General features: G+C 41.5%; 2 protein-coding genes across 2 annotated transcripts in view; both read left to right on the top strand.

The window, feature by feature from the left end:
• Positions 1-288: 288 nt before the first annotated feature.
• LOC116332187 (nuclear factor 7, ovary-like) lies at positions 289-2,966 on the top strand. The gene is made up of 3 exons (XM_031755045.2): positions 289-538; positions 1,160-1,273; positions 1,375-2,966. The coding sequence occupies exons 2-3, from the start codon at positions 1,180-1,182 to the stop codon at positions 2,769-2,771; spliced, it is 1,491 nt and encodes a 496-aa protein (XP_031610905.2). The 5' UTR covers positions 289-538; positions 1,160-1,179; the 3' UTR covers positions 2,772-2,966.
• A 4,241-nt stretch (positions 2,967-7,207) lies between these two features.
• The window catches only part of LOC116332186 (endophilin-A1-like), a 50,880-nt gene continuing 40,033 nt past the window's right edge, over positions 7,208-18,054 (top strand). Inside the window, exon 1 of the mRNA XM_031755043.2 lies at positions 7,208-7,480. Coding sequence (XP_031610903.1) covers positions 7,436-7,480 — 45 coding nt within the window. The 5' untranslated portion in view covers positions 7,208-7,435. The remainder of the gene's footprint in view (positions 7,481-18,054) is intronic.

Genomic DNA, 18,054 nt, shown 5'->3' with positions numbered 1-18,054 from the left:
ATGCTTAGAAAAGATGATTTTAAGCTCTTTAACATGTTTATACAATGTTACTACATACCTATAAATTATCCATGCAGGACTTTTTACACAGTGCGTTTGGGTGTGCACGCGCGTGTGTGTTGTAGGGGTAAAAGTCCAGCAGACTCTTTTTCCTACCTGGTGATAACACTGTCATAAAACCATGTCAATAATTAATGTGGCCTTTTGTGTGTGTTTTCCTTACACACACTCACACTTTCTGTCTAGCAAAACCAGAGGTGTGTGTGTGTGTGTGTGTGTGGTGGTGGTGAGAGGGAGCAGAGCTGTTCAGACTTCGCCCCAACTGCAGGAAACTGTCGCTCCGTCGCTACATTGCCAACACTGCAACCAGCTGAGGAGCTTCACACCAGCCACTGAGTACAAACTGGGAAACCTGTGAGGAAGGTTCACAGCTGACGAGGGTGGCAGGCACACAACAGCCTAATATTCTTCACTAATCCCAGCTCTGTTCAACCGTACACCTGTGACCTAAAAGAGCAACAAGACCGGAGTGACTGGGGTGAGTGTGCTGGTTTGCCCAAGGCTGAGGATGTTTGTTGTATTGCTTTCTGTGTTTTGGCCAGTGTTTACTTTGACAGACACACACCTACTTAGTCTTTCCAGTTTCCCAGGATCACCACAGTGGGAGTAATGCTGTTGGGACAGTTACTGCCTCTCCTGTGGGCGCAACCCTCTTCTGTTTAAAGGTCGATCTTTGTCTTGTCTAGTTAGTTTCACCCTGCAATCTCAAACGTTTCACTAATATCACATTAATAGTAATGGGTGCTATATTCAGTTCCAATTTGCTGTTAGCCAATGCAGTTTCTTACCCATGCTCCATCCAGGGCCATGACACTGGCGTTGTGATGCTAACCGTTGCTTTTGGCCCACCTCACCAATCTGGCCCGATATTTTGAATTCTCTGCCCGATGGTAATGACAGAACAGCTGAAGTGTTTGTTTAGTACTGTTCTCCTTCTGATCACGGTTAACTCTTTTAGTTTTATCACTCTCTTCTGCATTACATCAGTTTTAAAGCAACTTTTTTTAACCTTTATCTCATACATTTTTCAAATGAATAGATTCACTTGTGACCACTTTGTCCTAAATTTTGACTAGCAATCATTCCATTAAACTGATAGGTTGATGTCTGAGTATTGGAATGCAAGATAGCCTGAGTGAGTCCAGCTACGGGAGAGAAAAGTGGAAAACTCCCACACTGCTGCTTCAAGCTGCTGACGTTCCACACACTGAATGTGAGTCTGAGCAAAAACACGACTGAAAGGAAGTTTCAGTGAAGGTAGTAGAGGAGGGAGGGGAGCCAGAACTGACTGTACTTCCTATCTGCTGTTTTCAGCTTCACTCACAGACTCAATGGCCTCCAGATCAGAGGAGGATCTCTGCTGTCCAGTGTGTCAGGAGGTCTTTAAAGATCCTGTTATTCTGTCATGTAGCCACAGCTTCTGTAAAGACTGTCTGAAGAGATGGTGGAGAAAAAAACGGACACGTGAGTGTCCAGTTTGTAAGAAAATATCACTGTATGAGCCACCTTTAAACCTGGCTTTAAAGAACCTGTGTGAGTCGTTCTTACAGGAGAGAGATCAGAGAGCTTTAAAGGCTCTCTGCAGTCTGCACTCTGAGAAACTCAAACTCTTCTGTCTGGACCATCAGCAGCCAGTGTGTGTCGTCTGCAGAGACTCAGAAAAACACACCAACCACAGATTCAGACCCATCGATGAAGCTGCACAACAACACAAGAAGGAACTTCAGGAAACTCTGAAGCCCTTAAAGAAGAAGTTAAAGGTTTGTAAAGAAGTTCAAGTGAAGTTTGATCAAACAGCAGAACACATTAAGGTCCAGGCCCGACACACAGAGAGGCAGATTAAGGAGCAGTTTAAGAAGCTTCAGCAGTTTCTAGCAGAGGAAGAGGAGGCCAGGCTGGCTGCACTGAGGGAGGAAGAGGAGCAGAAGAGTAGGATGATGATGGAGAAGATGGAGTCCCTGAGCAGAGACATAGCTGCTCTTTCAGACACAGTCAGAGCCACAGAGGAGGAGCTGAGAGCTGAAGACGTCTCATTTCTGCACAACTACAAGAATGTATTGGAAAGAGTACAACGCTGCCCGCTGCTGGATGATCCACAGCTGCCCTCAGGAGCTCTGATAGACCAGGCCAAACACCTGGGCAACCTGACCTTCAACATCTGGAACAATATGAAGGACATGGTCTCCTACACTCCTATCATTCTGGACCCAAACACTGCTCATCCAAACCTTTTCCTGTCTGAAGATCTGACCGGTGTGACAGGAGGAGAAAGACAACAGCTTCCTGATAATCCAGAGAGGTTTGATGATTCCTGCTCTGTCTTGGGCTCTGAGGGCTTTAACTCAGGGACTCACAGCTGGGATGTCGAGGTTGGAGACAGTATACGGTGGGGACTGGGTGTATTTTCAGAGTCTGTTCAGAGGAAGGGAATCATACTGTCTGGATTATGGAGAATAGGGTTCTATGAAAGTAAATACTACGCACTCTCACCATCAGCTCCTCTCACTGCTCTCTCAGTACAGAAGAAGCTCCAGAGGATCAGAGTGAATCTGGACTGGAACAGAGGACAGCTGTCATTCTCTGATCCTGATACTAACACACACATACACACCTTCACACACACTTTCACTCACAGTATGTTTCCATATATTAACACTTACAATAAAGCCAAGGTGTTGTCATTGAAGGTTCAGTGTGAGTGGAGCAGATGAGTTGAGGATGATTATATTTCTAATGTTGTTTCCTGTCAGTGAATTGAACCTGTTAAACTGCAGCTGAAACAAGGATTCATGTTTAACTCCATATACGAAATGTTTCTGATATTTGATTAAAGACTTTCTTCATGACAGAAATTAGATTTCAGTACATAAATAAAACTAAATAAGATCCGAGTTGAAAGGTTGGATTATTATGTACGTGCTTCATTGTCAGTATCTCCAGGGGGATTCAAAGTCATGAGATGAACTTGTGTAGAGGCATGTAGAGGAAAATATCTGAGCTTTATTTTGTATCAAAGCGGAGAGTGTCGTCCAGCTAGAGAAACGTCTAAGACGACTTCACATGGAAACGTCAGCAGGAAGTTTATAATGACAGAGCTTGTTTCATCAGCTCATTTTTCCTTCATTTACAGCAGAAGAAGAACTGAAACTGTGTGTGAATTCGGAGTGCTCGCTGTCAGGACAAATAAAGGAGGGGAACGGGTTTAAAGCAGCAAAGCGCTGTTTTTAGAGCCTTTTTTGTTAAGGCATTTTATGTCCCACAGAAGTGAAGATTTGAAGATGAAATTGTTTTATAGCTGTAAATTCAGTGTGTACAGTGAAACGCAGAGGGGAAAAAACTATGATTACAGGAAAACACTTATACAGGAAGTGGCCACTTCATTAGGTACACCTGTTCAAACGCGCAATAGAGCAAATATCTATTCAGATAATCACATGACAGCAACTCGGTGCATTTGGGTATGTAAAGATTGGTCAAGATGACCTGCTGAAGTTCAAACTGAGCATCAGAATGGAGACAAAAGGTGAGGTAAGTGACTCTGAACATGGCATGGTTGTTGGTGCCATACAGACCAAAATCTTTAAAGAATAAAGTGGCTGGTGAGTGTATGTAGACATATATTTAGTATAGGACATTTGAATTACACACATTTTATTCTTGTATATTAATAAATGCTCAGATTCTCTCAGCGCTTTTTATATAGGTTTGCTGCTATTTTTATTAAAAATTGGACACTAAATTTGAGCTGAATGGTCAGTCGAGGGGATTCACTTTAATGTGATCCTGTTCACTTAGTTTCACACTGCACATTAAAAGGTGTTAAAATGGTATCCACCCATGTAACAATAATTTTATATAATTTTAAGTGAATCTGTTGTTTTTTTGTATTTACCATTGCTGGTGGAACAACACTTTCTTCAAGAGAACCACTTTTCAAGAAGAACTTAGTCTAACATTTTGGAAAAACAGAATCTTTTGAGCTTTAAATGAAATTATTAACCGATGGGCTGGCTGTGATGTATATGCCACGGCCACCACTAGAGGGCACCATGAGTGTCTCATTTGGACAAACTGTGCCGTCACCACAGGCAGGTAAATACTGGAACTTTGAAAGCACACCTGTGATCATTTTAGTCTGATGTATTATATTTTTTATTTTTCTCTTGTATATCTGAAAGTCTTTTGTATATTTTATGGTTTAATGTAACGGACTGGCGGACTGTGGCTTTAAATTAGCTGTATGTGTGCTAAATTTTGGAATAGTTACATCTAACATGCTTACATGGCTGTGTTAATGCTGCGTCGTTCAACCTGCTTCCCTCAGGGAAGTGCCACATATGAATCAGCACAAAGACTGACAAACTCAAGAACAGTTTCTTCCCAAAACCATAACCACCCTGAACTCACACATGCACCGATAACACAGTTCCACCCCCCATTCCAAGGACTTCCCTCTATAAACCACCACCACTGTGCAATAACCCAAACTGTAAATACACAACATTATTTATTCATCACATATTTATTTCCTCTTTTTTCCAGATTTGTATATTTGTACACACACACACAGCTGCGCACCCCCTTCTTCTCCCACATGTTTGCACTGAGTAAGAGATGCTCTGTATGCTCTGTGTCTCATCGTACATCTGTATAGTGACAATAAAGGCATTCTATTCTATTCTAATGTGCACTGTCACTACTGAATTTAAAAAGAAAAGATGAGTGAGATATCACAGTTTTTATGAAAACTTTAAGTTTTCACATTGCTGTCCTTAATCTGCGTTTATCTGCTAACAGCTCATTTAACACAAGTTTTCAGCTTTCAAGTCGTTTTTCCCTCCTGTTTGGATCAAATCTGATGTCTGTGAAGGTTCTCAGACAACTCCTGAGAACAACTCCTTGCCAACTCCTTTGACTTGAATAAAATCTGATATTTCCCAGTAGTGTTTGAACGCACCATTGGACCCCCTAAAGAGCTGTCCTTGGTGCTGAAACGCAAACACCCTAAACTCTCCTCCTCCTCTCCTTCTTCTTCTCTGTTCTCATCCAGATGTAGTTTCGTATCCTGCCAGCGCGCTGAGGTCGCGTTAGCATCGTGACATCATTATTATTCGTCTCCAACAAGCAGCACGAGCCCGCGCTGGTGTCTCGTGCTCAGGGGGGCGTCGCGGGGATCGCTCGTAGGTGGCGAAGGCCGACGTGCTGACGTCACAGAAATAACGTGAGGCTCCCCTCCCTGCCGAAGATCGTTTGTGTATGAAAGATGGGGGCTCCGAGGACAGAAACCAAAACCATTAACGTGAGATTAACTTGTGCAGGGATTCCAGAAACTTCATCTAACATCTGCAAAAGCTCTTTTTGATCACAGCAACATTTTCTGAGTTCTTACAACTGCTTCTTTTTTGTTTTCCCCTAAGTTCAGTAAGTCTCCATGGTGTGTTTTTTTTTGTTTGTTTGTTTGTTTGTTTTGTTTTGTTTTGTTGCTCAGATATTAGTGTTGTTTGTCAGGGGAGATAACTAAAACTTCAGAGCAAATATTACTGCTGTGGTTTTGTTTCCTGTCTGATATCTGAGTTTTGGTCACTGTTTGATGGTGTTTCTTCTTTCTTGTATTGCTAGGTCTTTACATCTTCCCCATGTGTTCTGTGTTTCTTTGTTTCTGGCTGCAGTCAAACTCTCATTTCTTCTTAGAAAGGTTCCTAACCCATTAAACTGTCTCCAAAGCACCTCTGTGGCAGCATATTCTCTAAATACTCAGGAAACAAGCTCCCTTTATTACCTCCTTTGGTAGAGGACACACTGGACCTTAAATCATCAGTGCTAATGCTCAAATAAAGTGGAGAGGCTGCATTAATTACCCACCAATTGACAGGGCTGGCAAACAGTGTAAACATTTGGGTGAACTGGCCCTTTAAATAATCCCGAGGAGAGGAGAAAAAACAAAACAAAACAGAGTAAAACACCTCAGATCATCTTAAAATCTGCTGCCTGTGGGGCTCAGAAAAATGTTTATTAGTTGCTGAATAAGATAGATAGATAGATAGATAGATAGATAGATAGATAGATAGATAGATAGATAGATAGATAGATAGATAGATAGATAGATAGATAGATAGGCAAATAATTTCCTTAGGGATTAATAAAATATTCTGATTCTGATTATTTTAATTATTCCTGATGTCCTTGTGGGAGATCTTGAGAAGCATCCCCATATCTTGGAGGGTCTCCTCCTAGTTTGACGTGACCAGAAAAAGCTCTAGAAGTTGAAGGTTACACATAAATACCACAAAATTTAAGTGACTAGAGAGGTCACACAATATTAATACTAACCACTACTGTGAATGGTCAAAAAACAAAACAAAACAAAAAATTGTTACCAAAAGTAAAATAAAAACACATCGAGTCAGTCGATGTATAAGAAATTATTTCTTAGTGAAACTGTGACTGTGAGTGACAGCTCACCTGTCTCAGGTGTAGAGAAACAGATATACTGACTTACAGTGATCCTCTCTGAATAATGCAGTAGTAACTGTAGCTGCAGCTGCTGCGCCACAGTGTCAACTTATGTAAATATCTCACTTTGGAGAGGCACCTCTGGGTCCTGTGAGGCTGCGGGGATTTAATGAACGTAAACCTCCAGCTTCTGTTAGTCTGCTTCACTGCTAAACCTCTTTATGACATCACACTGACACATCTGTGCACATCTGCCAAATCAAACACTTTTCAGTACATTGGAGAACATCAGTATCAGGGAATGGACCTGAAGCCCTACCTCAGGAATGGTGTGCAGCCAGAGCCCAGTGTCCTGGGCTCTGGCTGAACTTTATGTTGAGACGAAACAAGCTTGTTTTCCCATTGAAGTCCAGCTTTTAGTTTTGGTCTCATCAAGCATGTGATTGAATGGAGACAGTTTCCCATGAGCCATAAACTGAAAGCTGGTCATCCTGGTTTATAAGCACATCACACATCATATCACTGGTGGACAAATACCAAAAGGGCAAAAGAATAAGATCATAAATATGAAATGGGTTTTTAGTGCCAGTATGAAGAGGCTGGTGTGATCCACCTTCTCATTAGAGGATCTTTGCCCTTCCTCTTCCTCCTCTCCTCCTCTCTCTCTCTCTCTCTCTCTCTGACTGAAAATAGATCCAGCTGGGTTTGGTTTGGCGATCATTGGCTCGCGTTTCCACCACATTTTTTCTCCACAATAAGCGGACAGTACTGACTTTAAACCGAACCGGAGGATTTACCGCCGTCTCCTCGGGCTCCACCTCGCTCCCGTCCCAGCCTCCGTGCTGTCCGTGCAGCTTTCACACTCGCACATAAATATTTTACACACCGTTTCTCCGTGGTTGCTGCCTCCGCCGCTGAAGTGATGTCTGTCGCGGGGTTGAAGAAGCAGTTCCATAAAGCCACTCAGGTAAGAAGAAGCGAGAGACCCGCTTCCTGTTTCCCTTCATGTGTCTGTACATTTCTCTGCGGGGAAAAAAACAAACCTGTGGACCTGTGGTTGCACATAAATCCACTCATATCAACAAAAACACGTTTAATCTTTAATGAAATCAGATTTATTCCGTTAAAAGCTGTAGGTTAGTGTTTAAAAATCGACATTTTCCCTCATTTGGGTGTTTTTAAATTTGTTTTTGTGCAAAGAAATTGACTGATTATTTTCCTCAAATAAAAACGAGATTTGTGAGTAAAATATTCAGATTTCTCGCGATGTTTTGTGTGAATTAAAAGCGGGGTATACCCCCCTCAAACACACACACAGAGGTTTGCATGTAATGTTATGTAACAGTGTGTGAGCTGAAAGTGTGTGTGTGCAGCTGATTGGCTGTTGATCCACGCAACAGGGAATTCCCTCCTTCCTCCTTCACATCCCTCCATCTTCTTCTTCTTCATCCTCCGTCTGTCCATCCTCTTCATCTTCCTTCATCCTTTTTAAAAATCTATTTACCTCTAAAATACAAACAACTTCCTTCATCATCATCATCCTCTTCCTTCTCCTTCATCCTTCCATTCTTCCTCCACACTTTCTTCGCCTCCTCGTGTTATTTTTATCCATCCCTCTTCTATAACGCTGCTACATCTTTCTCCTTTTTGTCCTCCTTCCATCATCTTTTCCATCTTTCACGCCATCATATCTCCACCCCATCCCTCCTTTTCTCTGTGTGCCTCTTGCATCACCTCCTTCTCCTGATCTCTCCTCTGTTTCCTTCCATCCTCTGCTTATTTCTTATCCATCTCTCCATTCACCCTCTGTTTTCCTTCCTTTTCCTTCCTATCCCTCCATCTTTTTCTTCTTGCTCCAGTCTCTCTATCACTCCATCTTTCCTGTCTTCCCATCCTGTCTCCTTCTCCACACACTTCTTTCTTTTTCTTTTCATCCATCCATTACCACCCCAACATCTTTTTGTTTTAGGCACCTGAACATCCCCTCTGCTTCTTTCTTTCTCTTTTTACTTTTAAATCTGTTTTTCTCTTTCTTCAGTCCTCCTCTATCATCCATCATTTTCCCTTTTTCTCCCTTCATCTTTTTCTCCACTCTTCATCATCCTCCTCCTCTTCTTTGAGACTTTCCTCCATCTCTTCTCACTTCACCCCCACCTTGTGCTATTTTTCAGTTTTTTAACATCCCCTCATCCACCCTCTGATCATCATTTTAATCCATGTTTCCTTTATTCTTTCTTCCTCCTACACTCATCCTCTGCTCCTCCATTTCTTCATCATCGATCCTTGCTTCTCTTTAATCTTTTTTCTTTTTTCCCATCATCATGCCTCCATTTTTCATTTTCCACTTTCCTTCACATCCACCTCCTACCGTCCTCCATCATCTGTCCATCATTACAGCGTAATCATAACTCAGGCTCAGATTTCAGTCTCATTAATGAGGATTTATTTTTAACACTTGCTGACATGTTTTTGTTTGGAGGTTTTTGGAGGAACTGCTTTGACCTTTCAGCCTGTTTTCTGCTTGTTGAATCTGAATGTGAGATGAATACAAAGAGTGAAGCACAAACAGACAGAATGTGTATGACCCGGTGTCTGTCCGCCCGGCCTCCTCCCCACAGGGATCCTTGCTCATCATGTCGGCTGTGGAGTGATGTCAGTCATGCTGGCAGCTCTGTGAGGCTGCAGATGGAAAAGTGGCAGGACTTTGAGCTGAATGGTCATGTGTGCGAAAAATAGTAAAGGACAGGAGGAGGGGGGGACTCAGGTTCCTTATATTGAAGTTTGTTAGGACTGCAATTATTCATCAAGTAATTCGATTAAATAAATTACCAAATTCTTGGCTTCAATGCTTCGCATGGCTCTGTTGCACCCTGATGTAATAAACTATGTAAACAAGAGTGTTTCACCTGCATTTGAGACTAAAACCGACCTGCAATAGATATGTATTTAGGAGTAGCGTGTGATTAAAAAGTTAAACAACATTATGGCCACAGTGCCCCAAATTTCAGGCCAAGTGAAAGAAAACATCCAAAACATCAGCACTGTTCCTGCACTCACCTTTCAAATTTTCAGTCCTTCATCAAAGCACCTGATCAACAAACTCCAACATGAAGAAAAGCGAACTTTTTAACTGCTCCATCCACTGCCATTTGTTTTATGCAGAGAAAAATCTGCAGTAAGCCTCCAGAAGTTGTATTATAATATACAAAAATGTTAACTTAGTCACATTGGTTTAATTAGACAGCTTACTGAAGGCTGACAGCAGCTGTCCTGTTTTACATGGAAGCAAACAGGGGTGAGTCTAAGAAGGGCTGTACTAGACCATATTAATTGCAAGGCTTTCGTAGCATTTTTCAGATTGAAAGTGAAACAATATCAAATTGGACACTGTCTGTTGGACACTGAATTATTATTCATTATTAACATCTACACTATTTTTCAGCAGCACAAAAAAGTTGCCTCCCATTAAAACGGAGTTTTTCCTTCCCACTTTCACCAAAGTGCTTGCTCGTAGGAGGTCATATGATTGTTGGGTTTTTTTCTGTATGTGTTATTGTAGGGTCTACCTTAAAATATAAGTCACCTTAAGGTGACTGTTGTTGCCGCTAAATAAAACTGAAAGAAAATTGAATTAATGTCAGAAAACCTTCCACAAAGACAGAGTAAAGGTAAATTATTATGTCGTTGCAGTTTGGTTGTAGTTAAACTTTTAAACATTGCAATTTCTAAAATGGAAACCAAAAAGCAGTTGATTTTGAAAGATCTGTTTTTTCTCACTTGAATAATTACTATTGCTCATTAATAAGACAAAAAAATATTTCTTATCTGGTTACTTGATTAATTGATGGAATAATCAATAGATTACACGGCTGCTAAAACAAACAACAGCTGCAGCCCTAGAGCCCAAGCAACAGGCCTCCACTTGAGGCTGTGTCTATGTTTAAAGCCTGGTTACAAAAACAGTGTTGGCCTCTGTGGATGTTTCACTTTCATAACAACTGTGCTTCCATAGCTCCTCCATTTGGAAACTGAAGAACAGGGTGGGGCTCTTGATTGACAGCTAGCTCACCTGAACTAATTTAAATCGCGGAGGTGGACCTCTCCACTATGTCTGTGCTGTTGGTGCCATTTTAATGGTTCACACCATCAGTTCTAGTATTTTATTAATCTCTAGTTATTGTTAGTGTTCATTTATGGATGCGGTTTGCTCATCCAGCTTGCCAAGCTTGCTGATAACTACACCGCGCTACACGTTGGTGCCAAATCTTCTTCCCTTCACCTCCAACCCGTCACGGCTGCTCCTCCCTGCAACTGGTTCTGCTGGAGGTTTCTTCCTGTTAAAAAGGGAGTTTTTCTTTCCTACTGTCACCAAAGCACTTGATCAGAGGGGCCAATATGATTGTTTGGGTTTTTCTCTGTTTTCTCTGTATTATTGTAGAGTCCTTGCAATAAAGCGTTTGACCATCTGAAAGGAAAGCAAATTATAAGGTTGTGTTGAGGGATAAAGATCTTGGGGAGCAACGATGGTCAGATTGATTTGCCATTAGCTCTCAAGTAACTGTGTTTTTTTTTTTCAGCTTGTTATTATGAATGCATTCATTTCCTGTTTACAGAATTGTTAGATTAATCATTTTAGTTCAAGATTCTGGATTCAATGTGCCTTGATACCGTTTCATGTCAACACCTGTCCATTTAAACAATCCCTGCAGACCTGGGCTCTGCAGGGATTGTTTACTTCTTCACTCTTTGAGATGAATGAATGTGTGTAGAGTGTCTTCATTGATCCACCTTCACCCCAGAGTTAGAGAAAACAGAAGAAAGTGTGGTTTTTTTTTTTTTTTTTATCTGTTGGTTCGACTTTAAATTACAGCTTAATTAACAAGTGCACTTAACCCTCCTCCACAGCCCTCCTCAGGGGCAGTGGTTGATTATTGATTATTGGCGATCTAGCAGCAGGATCACAGCAGGAGCAGGTCAACAAACCCAAGTATCCAGTTGTACCTTCAGTTGTACGGGTCGATGGAGGCTCAGGAGGTGAAGCTGGAAGGTCGGAGTTTTAATAACCCAGCTCCTCTAGTCAAAGTGTCAAAGTGTCATCGGGAAACAAGCTGAACCGCAAATTGCTTAGCGTGTGCTTGTCACTGGAGCGCTTCCCCTTTTCATTGAATGCTTGTGGTTTGTACCCTTCAGAGGCCAGTCTTTAACCTCCACTGACAGTGTTGCACACTACAAAAATGGAATTTTTGAAAAATGTTGCAAAATTTCTATGCATAGTACCAATTAGTATTTTTTTATATGTGCTTGGGGAAAGACCACAGTTGCACAGTGCATTTCGAGTCTTATTGACCACTCAAAGTGGTCAAACAACTTCTCACTTGTCTATAAATTAAAATGACTTCCTCTCTTACTGCTGCTTTTACCGCTCTTACTAATGTAGCTGATGCCCCTGCTGCTCCTACACTTATTAAAACAGCTGTTATTCTGATTATTGTACAAGAAATATTAACAACTAAGTGTCTGCGGAGTGTCATTGTAAGACATTTTTACTACTGTAGCTGGTAGTGGTGCTATTTTTCCATAAACACTTCATTGTCATTGTCATAGTCACGCGCTGTTAAGGTTCATAAGATAAATCGGAGACATCACGGACGATTACCAGAGAGGAAAGAAGAGGAAATAAAGTTGTGACACACAAATTATTCTTATCTTTGCTCTTCTTTGGTAAATTAATGTGTGTCTGTGCTTGTCTGGGCCTCCCGCTGTTCTTAAAGAGAGTCGAAATCAATGAAAATGTCATATTAATAACATTTTCATGCAGTAATCTGACCCCAAGGGCTTCACTGATGTCATTAAAAAGTGTAAAAAAATAAAATAGGAGGAAGAGAGAGAGGAACAAAACAACCGATCGATGTTGTCCATGTTTGCTTTCCGTCTCGTCTGTCATCAGGACAAATTCCTACACATTCGTCGCGTTTGCGGGTGCTGATAAAGAGAGAAGATGATGTTTATTGATCCTTGAGGGAGAAACTGGGTCACAGCAGAGCAGAGCAAAACGCAAAAATAAAAAGTACAGCAACAGAAACGGAGGGCGTCCTGCAGTTTCAGACAGCTCCAGAGGACAGCGTTAACTCTGAAACCGGTGCACCAAATGCAGTCAGGCTCTGTTTTTATGTAACACAGTCTATCCAAAAGAGACGAACAGCTGGCTCGGCTGGTTCTGGATTGGTACTCGTGTCATACTCATTTATCGAAGGCTGTTTTTCACGTTTCAGAGATCTAAGCAGGAAGTGACAGAGGTTGGAAAGATGTGTGCAAAGTAAAAAGTGATCTTCTTATACATGATGCTCTGCAACTCCTATGGCATCCCATCAAGCTTTCCACAATATTTTGGAGTGTGCCCATTTATCCAGAAGAACATTGGTAAGGTCAGACACTGATGTTGGATGCGAGCTCCTGGATCTCAATCTCCCAAAGCATTCATTGTTCATTCCAGTTCATCCAAAACTGAAAGGGCCGGTTCTTGTATAGTTCTTTTCTACTCTACCTGAGCATTCAGCATACTTTATTCTCCCATTCACATACACATTCATACAAGCACTTTTTTTCTACGTCAAAGTGCTTTCTATCTAACATTCACAGTCCAATGAACGCAGCAGGAGTGAGTCTAGGTTCAGTATCTTGCCCAAGGATTCTCTGGCTGGCAGACTGGTTCAGCCAGCAAATCATCAACCTTCCAATTAGTAAATGACCTGCTCTACCTCCTGAGCCACAGCTCCCCCCTGAGGTGTTCAATGGGGTTAAGGTTGGGACTCTGTGAGGGCCATTTAAGTTTTTCCAAGTCAAACTCATCGAACCATGCTTTTATGGACCTTGCTGTGTCACTTGGTCACAGTCACTCTGAAACAGAAAAGGGGTTTTCCCCAAACTGTTCCCACAAAGTTGGAAGCTTAGAATTGGCCATCTTGTCTTGGTACGCTAAAGAATTAAGATTTCTTTTGACTGGAACTAAACCTTCAGGCAGGTTCTTCTGGCATTCGCCAAACACAGATTCATCAGACTCGTCAGACTTGTCTGATGGATAAAGAAACATGACTCCTCATTTCCACTGCTGCAGAGAACAGCGGTGGCATGCTTTCCACAACTCCATCCAGGGCTTGGTATTGTGTGTGGCGATGTCAGGCTTCCAGCCATAGAAACCAGCACAGTGAAGCTCCCAGAGCACAGCTTCTGTGCGGATTTTAATGCCAAAGAAAATTTGGAAGTCCAGACTCACTGACTCAGCAGAGTGTTGTTGACTTTTATGCACAATGCTCCTCAGCACTCAGGGACTCTGGTCTATAACTTTACATGACCTGCCACTTTGTGAATGAACTGCTGTGGCTCCTAAACACTTCTATATTGCAATACAGTGGTCCCTCGTTTATCGCGGGAGTTATGTTCTAAAAATAACCAGCGTTAGGTGAAATCTGCGAAGTAGCCAACTTTATTTTTTACAATTATTATAGATATTTTAAGGCTGTAAAACCCCTCATTACACACTTTATACACTTTTCTCCGACGGGCATGAACATTTTCACACTTTTGTCTCTTGTTTAAACACTCTCAAAGTTCAAACCTTCGTAGAAAAATAAGTCCAGAGATAGAATGAAACCAAAGGAACCCGCGGTTGTCTTTGACGGTGCAAAATGTTTCATCGACATTGTTGTGTTTGTTGGGGAGAAAACTTACAGACACACAGTACAGCACTTCAGAGTCACACTGGTAGCGTTCAAAGATTTATGTAAATTTGACAAACTGAACGCATTCTGTACTGTACAGGAGACACGGTACGAGATTGACAATGGTCTACAACCAATCAATCAGGATGCAGAACACAATGGGCTGTAAAAAACAAAAACAAAAAAAACAAACAAACAAAAAAACCGCACACAAAAATACCCCAAAAACGCGAAGCAGCGAGGCCGCAAAAGGTGAACCGCGTTATAGCGAGGGACCACTGTAACACCATTTAGAGTTGAGCGTGGTATATCTAAGGGAAGAAATTTCACAAACTGACTTGTTGCAACTGTGGCATCCTGTTACAGTACCAGAGTTGAATCTGGTGAGCGCTTAAGAACAACCTGTTCTTTCATAAATGTTGAAAGGCATCTGGCATCTGTGGCAGTGGGACTGGAAAATACCTAAATTCAAGATTAAGAGACTGTGTAGGCTAGTACTTTGAAATTAGTGTAGTACACAGATGTTACAACTCAGAAATAATAACTGCTAAATAAGAACAATGCTGATGAAACTCTTGATTTAGAACAAGTCTATGAAGCTAAAACCTTTTAAAGGAGGCAAACAATTAAAAATGGAAACAGAGGATTAAAGGGAAACTTAAAAGATGAATCTGGTGTTGCTACATAGAAGAGGAGCAGAAGCATCAGTATGTGTGGGGTTTAGCTCCCAGTAATTTCAGATTGGACTCTCTGTTCTATTCTCTGTTCTAAAATGACTTGTAAATATACAGTTTTATTTCTGGAATAAAGCTGAGTATTATCCTTGTTGGGGACTATTTCAGTGGCAGATTTATTGACATTTGGTGCCGTAGTGACTATTTTCAGAAGCAGGCTGAGTCAAAATAAACTAAAATCATGAATGAAGTTGTCATGTTGTGTTGCTGTGTATGGTGGATCACAAGCTAAGTGTATGAATGAGGTATTATCTCTGTTATGAATCCAGATTCTACAGGTGTTTCTTTAAAAACACCTTTGACTTGTCACATATGAATCGCCCATTTGATTTGAGGTGGTGACGGCTCTTTGAGGTGAGACGTCGACGTCGAGGAGGCAGGTAGCGAGGCCTGAAATAGATCTGTGAATCACCAGTAGGCGTTATTGGACAGTGAGGGGGCAGCAGGTGGCACGAGACATCAGAGACCTGTAACTCTGGAAACCAGAAAAGAGGGACTGTCTGTCTGCCTGTATCTATGAGTTTCTCTCTGTGTGTTAACTGAAATATAAACCCGATTTGTCATCTTTCTGGTGCTGATTAACCATCGACACTGACTGCTGTGATGTCGTTCACGGCCATGGTTTATTCATGGCTGTACCAGGCAGAGTGCAAACACACAAGCACAAAGCAGAGAGGCGAGTCTGAACGACAGGGTAGATGCAGAGCTGCAGAGGTGAGAGATAATAACCCGTGATTACATGTACTGCTGCTTTACTAAGTAATAGCAGGTTCGAAAAATCTAATTCAATAGGAGAAATAACACACTGAGGAAAGTCTGAACTCAGAAAATTAAAAGACAAAGCACATTATTATGAAATTAGGAGTCATGAGTTTGTTTATTTTCAGCTTCTGTCTCATTTCAGGAATGTCAAGTTAATGTTGTATAAGAAAAAGAAAGGACAAAATATGCACTTCATCCACTGACCACTAGAGGCACACTCAGAAATATTAGTTATTCGCCATAGACACAGATATCTGCAAAAAAAAATTACTAATAAAATGCCAGAATTTAACTCACTGAAACTGATTAGCAAAGTTAGGTGCAGGGATTGATACAGTTGTGAAAATCCTAAGAAAATCTACATGTGTGTATTATAAACATCCTCCATTCATTTGTTATGGTTAACCATGATCTAGTTCACGGCCATGGTTTATGTATGGCCATGCCAGACAGAGAGCAAAACTAGTTTAAGAGAGTAAAACTGTAGGAGGTTGTAAACACATTTATTTTCTGCTCTAACAGGAGTCAACTGGTATTGGCTCAATTTTGGAGCCATTGTCAAGTAGCTGTTAGAAGAAACTGCAGGTTTTGGTGGTGTGAATCTTGTTGCCTCACAGCAAGAAGGTCATGGGTTCAAATCCAGGCTGGAGTTTTTAGGTTCTCCGTGTGCCTGCATGGATTCTTGTCTGATACTCCAGCTTCCAACCACAGTCAAGGCATGTGAGGCTAGCTTGTGTAAATCAGCTAAATCTGTATATAACAGATTATAACAGATGGGATAGGCTCCAGGCATCCCTGCCACTCTGAATTGGATGGATGGATGGATGGATGGATGGATGGATATTCCAGTATTGCCTCTTGGTTAGTCTTATTTACATTACACATTTATTTATATTAAGGCTAAAATTCAGAGGTGTGGTTACTGTGAGTGACAGGTGCCTGTAGACAGACTGTAGCTCCTGGCTGTCTGCTAGGTCTCACCACGACCAACTGAACAGGACCTCTGGATAGGGCTGGGCGATATGACCCAAAATTCATATCTCGATATTTTTTAGCTGGATGACGATATAAGATATATATCTCAATATTTTTTTAAAGCCATAAAGTAAGAACAAAAAGAGAGTTCTTAGTCAAAGCTGTGTCCCAGATGTCACACAGGCACTTTTATTAACATACAGCATAGATGTACATGAAAAAAACTACTCAAAAATAAATTATTTGCATTTATTAAATAATGATGCTCTATAAATAAAAGAAAACTATGTTGTTTTGTGCATAACAAAGAGCTCACAATTGTGCAGTCAAAATGTAAACTAAAAGACGCTGAGCATAATAACAAAGACAGATTTCACAGCTGCTCTGTTCCCAACTTCTACTGCGTGACTGACAGCCTGGAGTTTGAAATCCGCTTCGTAACCATGTCTCTGAACAGGTGCCATTTATGGTCCTTATACACACACAATACGGTAATATTACGTTGAAGCACAGTACGTATTACTCCGCGAGGCTCCTCGGTAGCCGTAATGCTCCGACAATCCATCAAGCGGTGCAGCTCCGTAGCTTACCAAAGTCGAACTAGAACATTTTTTGACAGATTGCTGAGCGCTGTGTATCACATAAAATCGGTTCGCGGTCATCAAGCACAACCAGAATTCATACAAAAGGCGCGCTGTCAACTTTTGAGAAAATGAAAGGATTTCAGGCCGTGCATGGCGTTAGCGTGGCTAGCTCGTTAGCTTGGTTAGCTCGTTAGCGTGGTTAGCTCGTTAACACATTGACGCCCTCCAGCCGCACGCACGGGGCGATGCACAGTAACTCATTAACGGAGATTTGCCGTGTCCATCTTGTCGCTGCCTGCAGGTGAAGCGATGGGGGAGGAGGGGGAGTTGTGTTCAGTGAAGGAGAGGCGAGGTCGAGTAACGTTGTGTAAAGACAAAAGTGGACGAAAGAGAGGCAAACTTGCGGCTCCGCAACTATAATTATAACGTAACATAGACTATATCGATATAAAGGATATTGTCACATCTTATATCTCGTATAAAAATATATCGATATTTTTAAAAAATTCGATATATCGCCCAGCTCTACCTCTGGACCGTGTTCATGCTGTTGGTGTTGGAGCATTTTTAAGTTACAGTTACCTGGCAGGTACAATGGCCTGCTGTGTGGCACTATCCAGTCCAATAAATATTCGCTTCAGTAAGAGTAAAATAGTTTGCACTCCAAACTCTCATTCATGGATGGTCACTTTTGGCTCCAATTAGCTGAAGTTGAGCCTTCAGATTATCACCGGGTAACATCACGGTATCACTGACTATGTCTCTTAG

This window comes from Oreochromis aureus, linkage group 3, assembly GCF_013358895.1.
Source record: "Oreochromis aureus strain Israel breed Guangdong linkage group 3, ZZ_aureus, whole genome shotgun sequence".
Classification (NCBI taxonomy): domain Eukaryota; kingdom Metazoa; phylum Chordata; class Actinopteri; order Cichliformes; family Cichlidae; genus Oreochromis; species Oreochromis aureus.
The sequence above is the reverse complement of the archived record's forward strand: the minus strand, read 5'-3'. Positions and strand labels throughout refer to the sequence as shown.